Below are 9,338 nucleotides of genomic sequence, written 5' to 3' on the forward strand. Positions count from 1 at the left end.
GATAGCTGTAGAAGCCTTAGGGAGACAAAACGCTACGTTACTAACAGCTGAAGCAATAATTGATGTATTACTGAAAAAAATTCAATCGACAACGACAAATGATGATTTATCGAGTCAGTTCTTAGAAACTTTAAAAGCTCGTCTAGAAGAGAGAAGACCACAACGAGTTATCTGTTTATTAAAATATTTACACACTGGTCATCACACCTCACAGTCTCAAAACACGGACTTTTTTACTTCAAATTTAAGTAAAACTGCCCTAATTGGCTTTGCGGAAGAACTGTATTGCAGGCTTTTTGAAAATATACCTCACATCCCGACACCAGATATGGAAATAATAAGCGCTGAACCTAGTACTAGTAGCTCTCAAGTACACAACGAGCCGGATGAGTCGTTTGTAAATCAAATGGAACAAGCAATAAAAAAATCAAAGAAAATGTACCCGAGGTTCAAAAAACAACAACAAGAGCAACATTGAAAAAGGAGTTTCAGTTGTTCGAAGCAACCGGAAAACGTACAGAAAATTTAGAACTACTTTATAAAGCCTTAAACTCAATTAAACCGACTTCTGTTGAAAATGAGAGAGTGTTTTCCTTGTCCGGTGGCGTTATTACAAAAATCAGAAGCAGATTGTCGGACAAAGCTGTTAATGCTCTGATTTTTTTAAAAGCCTATTTTATAAAATCAAAGTAATTTTATTTTTTTAACTGATTAATAATTTGAAAGACTGATTCAAAAGTCTGTTTTACAGATAAGGAAACAAATCTGTGATTATAAATATTACCAAATTATGATTAATATGATTATGACATGATATTAATTAAATAATTAAAGAAACTTAGTAACAATCATACTAACTTTTAGTATGATTGTTACTAAGTTTCTTTTATTATAATAATATTTAATAATTGTTTTAAATTAAAAGTTAATCTGTGATTATAGGAATAAACATACCAATTATTTGACATATTAAAGTTAAAACTATTGTGATTATATTTTATGTTTAATAAATGTTGATTTAACCGATAATTAATGTTGATTTTAAAAAAAATCCCTTTTTATTAATACGTTTCACCAGAAATCAAAGTTCAAATTTTATAATTAAAAAAAGTCTCGAAGTCCCGGGAAGTCCCGGGACTTTGATCGTAGCCTGTCTCGTGTCCCGGGACGTTGAAATTGTCGAGAATTCCCAAACCCTACTACCTATCCTCAAATGTATGTGACCTAACCGATTTGTTTTGCTATAGTGTATGTGTACGAAATAATCGTGACCGGCTATTTGTCTTATTGTCTCGATTTCATACAAGTCGATCGATTGTAATATATCAAAGTAGCACTGTTCTAAAACGCCTGGAACTTATTAAACTCCAGTTTAAAACCGAAAACTCGATATACGCAATGCTCCAACAGAATTCAAACAAGTTTCATCCTATCCTAAACTACCAACAATTAACAATATTTATACATTAAAGTGCCTATTGTAACGGCAATCAAGTTAGGGATTAAACAAAGTTTCTTAGTAAAAGGCGTAAATAATTTTATTAAATTGAAGAAGTCTACAAGTTACTTACACTGATGTAAATTTTCAGTTAACTTAAACGACGACTTATTTACGATACGTGAGAGCTACGCCTGTACGGTAGGCAAAAAAAAAATATATATATTTAAAAAAAAGTCAATTTTGGGTAGACCGACCTGTTTGTCTAGTGGTTAGTGGCCCTGTATGCTATGCCGGAAATTGTGAGTTTGTTTCCCAACCAGGATAAATGTTTGTGTGATGAGCGTGTGGCAATGATTTGTTCGGTGTCCGGGTGTAATTTATCTTTAACATGTTGTCTAATAACACTCATAATTCAAGTTTTGCTTAGTTTAAGACTAGACTTTGTTGTTATGAAAGGTATTAAGCATTACAAAGTAAAATAGTAAATTAAGTTATTTATTTATTATAAAATGTGGTTTTTGCTTCTGTAAAGAAGTGTACTGATAAGTGACGTCATACGTCATCTTATTTTTTTTTACGCGATGAAACATAAAATTGCTAATATATACTTATAGAGATAAAGTATCCCTGCTACAGTAGATGATAGAAAAAGACACATGCCATGAAAACAATTGACCTGTCTTCATTACTTACCTATCATTCGAATTGTCCCAAAATGTTTACCTCATTAATACAAACGATAATTAACTGTATGAATGAGTTAAATAATTCTGGATGAGATATCAAAGTGTTGTTTCATTACATCTGAGTTCCGTAGCATTTGAGTACATAATTAAAATAATGTTTTATGATGAATTAAACGTAATTATTATTTGACTGGTTCACGTTTAATCGGCGCTATATTCGTTAATGAGTGCGGTGATATTGGATATTCAGGTGTTTAAGTTCATTACTGGTGATTGTTGCTTTTATTAAAAACAATGTCATGTCAAATAAAACCAAGATTTATTTCATTTGGGTACCATTACTTCGCGAAGGAGTACTGTAGCAGTTGTGTAAGAGAGACGGAAAATTCCTAGTGATTTATGGGGTCATTAAAGAAGAGAAAAACGAAATATTTTTTTTGTATTTTTTAATCCTTGTTTTGCTAACAATTTACCTTCTAACCGTACTCATGTTCAAACCATTTATTCGCGTATTTGATGCTAGAACATATTTTCAATTAAACCGGGGATCTAATTAAATCGCGAAAAGAGGTTGTTTTCGACTTGTACAACTTCGTCGGCGCGTGGCAACACATATGATGAGACCAGCTTTAGCTGAGCTTCCCCTCTCCCCTTCGCCAGCCGTTAACGGGACCTAAAAGGGTGAATTGATGACGATTTAGGGGTCAACATAGCTGGCCTTATTACGATTTGGTAGGAATACAAACGATCCCACTTAAAAGTTTTATGGTATCCGTATAAATTCCATTAACGTTTTATGGTTTTACATTTTAAACAGATGTTCGGAACAAAATTCGCGGCACATCATGTAGGTACTTATGTAAATGTAAGTTTAAGATGGGCTTGTTAATAATTTCGAACTCAGCGTTCGGCTTCAGCTTACGACCTTCTTACGATTCTTAACATCAGGTAAATGATGCCAGTTATATTGAATTTTGTAAAGAAAATGGTAATCAAACAGCGCACAGCGTTTTGTTTGTGTCAAGTCTACTCAGTAAGCTTGACCTCATGCTTCACCGGATTTTTCAAAATTTTAACCCCACAGCTTGTTAAATACTTTGTAGAAGAAATTGTATATATTTTTTAAATGATTTAAACAAAGTAAATTTATGCAAAAAATGGTTAGTCGATTTCTCTGCAACAATTATCTGAAACACTAAACTTGCTAATAAATTGACATACGAACATTCTTTTTTGATTACTCGTATTTAATATATCGCTAAAACTAAGAGGTGGAAAGACTAAGAGTCCTTCACAAAATTACCATACAAACATACAAGCATGACGTCACAAAACAAAAAGATAAGGCGCGGGCGAGACGCGGACAATTTCCATCCACGACTTACGTCTCTCTTTTTGCCTACTGTTAGGAGGGGGCCCCTAACAGTAAACATACGGGAGGGAAACCACCAGAAACAAATGAAGTACAACAGAATCTGATCCGCGAACCAGACACCTCAGATCATTTCCATCTGATTGTTCATAAAAGAATTCTCACAGCTAATCGTGTTTACCTGAATGACCCACTCATTGTATTGAGTCACTGGAACAACTCTTATTTTGTAAATAAACAAAGCTATTGTTATTACTAATATGAGTTGACCACAGTCAATGGCTAGTCGCTGATAGATATGGACGGGAAGAAATTGACGATATTGTTTTTAGTTCTTTCGCCTGTGTTTACTGTAAGTACTATTTTCATTTGTTGAATTATTTGGACTTTTCCGTATCCCAGTGACTTAACTAAGTAAAAATATGTGATAATGTCTTTCTAGTTCTGATTTCCGTTTCTTTTTAGCCTATAATGTCCGTCAAGGCAAAGGATATTGCCTTGCAGTATAACACCCCTTTGGGACTTCTTCAACAAGTACCTATTCCTTACCAATGTCTTATCAAGATAAAAAGTAATAAACCCTCTAATATACATTGAAAACTATTTTGATCAGAATCCGTTCAAATGAAAAATTGATAGTTTTTAACAGCTGTAGTTTTTAGTAACTGTACTTACCTGTAATCCTTATCAAGCACTAATAAATTCATTTTAGTTTTCGCACAAACTAAGTATGAAAATGTAATCGTTCTAAAGCTCTTAGCCTAATGATCACCTAGAAAGTGTAAGCCTACGTAACATTTAACGTAAATATTTGTTGGTCATTTTGGGTTCAAAATAGTTTTGAGCTCTTATAAATGTGGACTGTTTGCATTAACTAATAGTTTAGACCGTGAAACTTCGCAACTTAGGCTATTCTGCGTTTCTTGTTACTTGTGTTTCTAAATGTAATAAACTTTTTTAATAATGTTGCTTTTAATTGCTTTTATTAAGCTATGTTACGTTATATTCGACAGACCGGATGATTTCACGTATGTACTTGTATTATTTTAATGGACGTTATAGTCTCTGCTGTATTATAATAATGTAATATAAGCAAATCACCTAAGCACAAACTAAAAATAATCCTAGTTTCTAAGTCCCTAAGGTCTGAATTCCTATGCAGGCTGCCTGGAAGTCGGCATCACGGGAGGACAGGCGTGAGGTGCGGGAGCCACGGCGAGCGGTCCACTATCACTCGAAGCGACACATGCTGCCAGAACCGGACTCCAAGCGACGAGTGACCACGCAGAGGCCTAGGGAGTTTAGGAAAAAGGTATGTTAATGCAACTGGTTAGGATTGAAAATGGGGGGAGGGAAAAGTCCAAAGTAATTAAATCATTGAAGCATAGAGATAGAAGTATACAACAGTGAAAAGTGCACAAATTAGGGTAATATCAAATATCGAACAAGTTTTGATTTGGCTTCGATGTGTCATATAATTCATAAACCTGAAATTAAAAAAAAATAAGGTTCCAATTTTAGATATAAAAGACTTAGCTTTCACAAAAAGTCCATAAAAAAGATGTTTCAAATTGACGACCAAAATATGATGCTAGCTTATTGAAAAAGAAGCAGTGAACTGATTAATTAACTTTAAAAGATTGTACGAACCTTGTTATTTCTGAATAATAAATATTTAGCGTCGAGAGCGTCAGGTGGCGACACCATTTGCGTCGTCTGCGGTTTAGTTAAGATCTCCTCGAGTGCAGGTGTACCGACGTTTGCGACAGACTAGTAAATTTCAAATCGTTCCTCAATAAATTTTGCACTTCTAAAGTTGGGTTGGTAAAGCTTTAACGGAATAGAAATAGCTATTTTCGTTTCGAGTTCATTTCTTTATTAACTATCGCCCGAAATACTCGTAGTGTGGCTGTACCAGTGTAACTGGTAAAATAAAAGTTAGTATCTTTTGATAAAAAAATTTAAAGACTTTTAGGCGGCTGATGCTTTCAGCCTCTTTCTCATTTAAAGTACTTCCAAATCATCATGTTTCATACCAAAAATATTCTAGAATTCATTGTTCAAATGCAAACGTTTTTTTAGTATAAAATCGTATATTTCCAGCCATCAGGTCACCTGACGCCGCTCGAGGAGGACGACATCGACAATGACGAAGTTATATCCGTCGCCATTGGCCCGCCTCCAATACGTCCGAAGTACGACAAAGTACATTGGAAGCACCCTCCCAAACCGGTGCAGCACAATGTCTCGAATGGCACCGCAAGCAACATCGTTAAGGACGTCTTAACGCAACTTGGCAGAGAGTTCCTATCGAGGCAAGTGAGCGAAGACTTCGTTTTTGGACAATACGTTGGAAATGCCATGAGGAATCTAACTGCCGATATTAAACTCAAAATGCAACATGATGTTCTGGAACTCATAGTGAGATACCAGAGGCTGAATCGGGGTGAAATCCCGAAAATGGACGACAGGAACGTGTCGAACACGATGCCGACGCTAAAGGAAATGAAGTTGGATAAAAAGTTTACACCTGCGAATGACACGGAAGACACGTGGCCTGATTTCTCAAACTTAGCTAAGATTGTTGGCTAATTATTTCCTAACATATGCAATATTTTTGTTATTAAATTTTGTTTAATAAAAAGTAGACATTGTTCTTTGAATATCAAAGCTTAAAAATACAACTTAGCTAACTCGTCAATTCGAAATTGACATTTTATTTTGGGACGTCAAAGAGGTTTAATTAAAAAATCAGACTATAGAATAAAGAATATTTTATCTCAGATAATGGTCAGCTATCAAAAAAAAACAACAAAATCGTTTCATAGATTTCTTTATGTAATACTGACACATTTATTTTTTTCGTCAAGTGGTATTGGCAACCATATAAAAACTCTTTTTATGTGGTACAAACATTCCGACATTGATATCGTTTCTCTCGTTTTTTATAGGTACATTATCTAGGGATATAATAAATGTATCATTATTTGAATTCTCCGAAGGTTCTTGAATGAAGCCACAGTATTGTTCACTTCGACAATAAGGCAACGGCGATTAATAGCTACTAGTAATCCTGACACATTTAATCTACCTAGGAACAGTAACAATACATAAAAATAAAATATTAACATGATGAGAATAAAAAATGCAATAATAAAGGATAAACTATTCACAATACAAAATAAAATTCCCAAGTAATAAAAGAATCTTAATTTAACGGGGATCGCCGTTGGTTAGGAATCCCATACATTTTGATTGATGAAAATCCACATCCACATTCCAGCAATATTCAAAAATATTCAGTGACAAGATAAATATTGCCCTAAGTTCTCGGAATTAATTTTCGTGGATCTAATCCCTTTCAATAGCCCAAGTTACGTTACCAGACTAATTTATATCCCAAATCCAGGGTACCTCCACAAAGGTCCGATGCCGAAATTTTGTGTAATCGCAAACTGTCGTTATCTGACCAGAGTGTTTGACTTTGACCCGAAGGTCCGAAACCTTATACATGGATTTATAAATGATAGGATGCGGTATAATTTAGACTTTGATTGAAATCAATCGTAGGATCCAAAAACATCGCCTAATAATTTTCATATAATCATTTTTGTTTTTTAGTTTTAAAGAACATCGCAAGAGTGCATATTTCTGGAAGCGGTGTAGGGTGTGAGTCTTAGTGTGTCTTGTTCAATCTTGATATACGAAAGCAATCCTTATCAACTTTATTAAAATAAAAGATTTTTATTTTCCGTTTGTTATTCAAAGACTTTTTGCCGTTATTGCCGCACTATTACATCATACAAAGCAGCATTGTCAGAAACATTAACATTACGAAACCACATCCTCTCCTTTTCAAATCCTTGATCTTACCTATCCTTTGCAGTGCGTACCAATGAAAATATAACTAGTGTAATCGCATTAGCTGTAATAGGATTATGGGGAGCGAATACTGAATGAAATGTATAAAGCCATTGCGGTTCTATAGTCGGGATTTCGTTCTTTTGTTTTAGTTCGCTTTGTTTGGGGATTCCGCGTGGATCCAGCTTGCGGCCGTATTTTCTAGAGATTTCGTAAAGCTCGTTGAATAAACATTTTTTGAAATTTTCCTCAAAAAAAAATCTTTGATTAAAATCTGTTTAATACTGGATATCCGATTAAGTTTTGTAATCGATACGTGCATTTAATACAATTATATATCGCTGTGAACAAAGATTCAGTGTATCAGACGAACATTTATATTACATGTTTCATGTAGCTTGTGACAAATCGGCAAGGCATAATTTAAAAGGGCAATAAATTGTCTTTTGTATTTTAAGAACAAGATAACATTAATTATAGAAAAATTAAGTCCTGATGTGTATAGCATCTAGTAATAAAAAATCCCAGGATATTGACCTCCGGTGACCTTGACGGTCCTTATGGGCACAAAGCCAAAAGGATGTTCAACTGCCCGTGCGACGGAACGAGGAAAATCTAGTGGGTGTATGCTGGTAAAATATTGTACTATTTGCTTGTACACTATACTAAAATATATTTTGTTGACGTCGTTTGCATTAAGAAAGACTGTATTTATATATGATGGTGCTTACTTATTATTTGAGTTTGTTTCCTTGCGATCTGTTTAGCGCAAAGGTCATATACATAAGCATCAGACATTTGCCATCATGCCAGTATTGACAGTTTTTCAACCGATTATCTTTTGTATTGTATTGTATAAGAGTTGTATTTTCGTATGTATAATAAATGTAAATATAAATAAAAGTACTCACATAATAATTATATGAAAACTCGAATTCCTATGAATAACATTCAAAACACCTGCTACACATTTTACATTATTTCACGTTCTTCATAACACGCCTCCTTCAAGTAATGAGAGGATTTTTTAACACAATTATACTTGACATAATTGACCTAAATTTGTTCTTTTGTAAATAAATATGTTGAACATTACGCCTTACACTAGTGGGTTCAAAAGTACTGCTTATTACTCATAAAGTACAGAGGAGCACAACAGCACTAAGTTCACATGTAAGGTGTTTACATAATTACCTCGTCTAACGTTTATGCAGTACAATCGTCGAGAAGAGTGCTCTAACTAATGGTCCTGCCCTGTTATTTTAAATTGCGACTCCGCTCCAAAAGACCGCTTCGAAAATTGCTCTAAATGCGAAATTGTGTCTGGTTCCCTGTTTTAAAATACGCTACATTTAGGGGTAAAATATTTTTTTTCGCGAACGAATTTTTCTGCCGTGTAAAGCATAATGATATGAAAATTTGAATTAAAATAATTCAGATGCTCTCCTTTTTGGCACTCAAGTTTTATAGCTACTGAATTTTTAGGTAATAAGTCTTTTTTACTTTATGCTCTTTTCACGAATGAAACGCCTCACATTACCTGGTGTTGTCGTGCATAAAATTGTGTACGCTTATTCTTTTAGAGATGTTCCACTTTAGCATAGTCATATTTTAACTTGATTAAAATTTTTGTTACTCACAATAAATTATTTAGAGGGCCTGTTTTTGCTCGCAGGATTCTAAATGTACTTGGTGCTAGTAAAAATGTCTGGACTTATAAAATAAACCTACACATAGAAGTTCTATCATAAATCTAATCTCAAAGCACTCAGCACTAAATATTACTATAACGTCCGGTATATAATTAAACTTTGACAAATAGTCGACCGACCCCGATCATAAATCATACATTTTTGTGACGTAATAGTGAAGCACAAAGTTATAGCTGGCCGGTCCTTCGATCCAATTATTACTTCAACAATGAGTTCCTAACACGCCTAATCCATTAAATCCAGTAGTTCGGAACTTCCTTCGATAT

General features: G+C 34.2%; 1 protein-coding gene across 1 annotated transcript; it reads left to right on the forward strand.

Moving 5' to 3' along the window:
• Positions 1 to 3,568: 3,568 nt before the first annotated feature.
• Positions 3,569 to 6,219, forward strand: LOC113495225. The gene is made up of 3 exons (XM_026873847.1): positions 3,569 to 3,851; positions 4,662 to 4,811; positions 5,603 to 6,219. The coding sequence occupies exons 1-3, from the start codon at positions 3,798 to 3,800 to the stop codon at positions 6,089 to 6,091; spliced, it is 693 nt and encodes a 230-aa protein (XP_026729648.1). The 5' UTR covers positions 3,569 to 3,797; the 3' UTR covers positions 6,092 to 6,219.
• Positions 6,220 to 9,338: the final 3,119 nt, after the last annotated feature.

This window comes from Trichoplusia ni, chromosome 6 (genome assembly GCF_003590095.1).
Source record: "Trichoplusia ni isolate ovarian cell line Hi5 chromosome 6, tn1, whole genome shotgun sequence".
Lineage (NCBI taxonomy): Eukaryota > Metazoa > Arthropoda > Insecta > Lepidoptera > Noctuidae > Trichoplusia > Trichoplusia ni.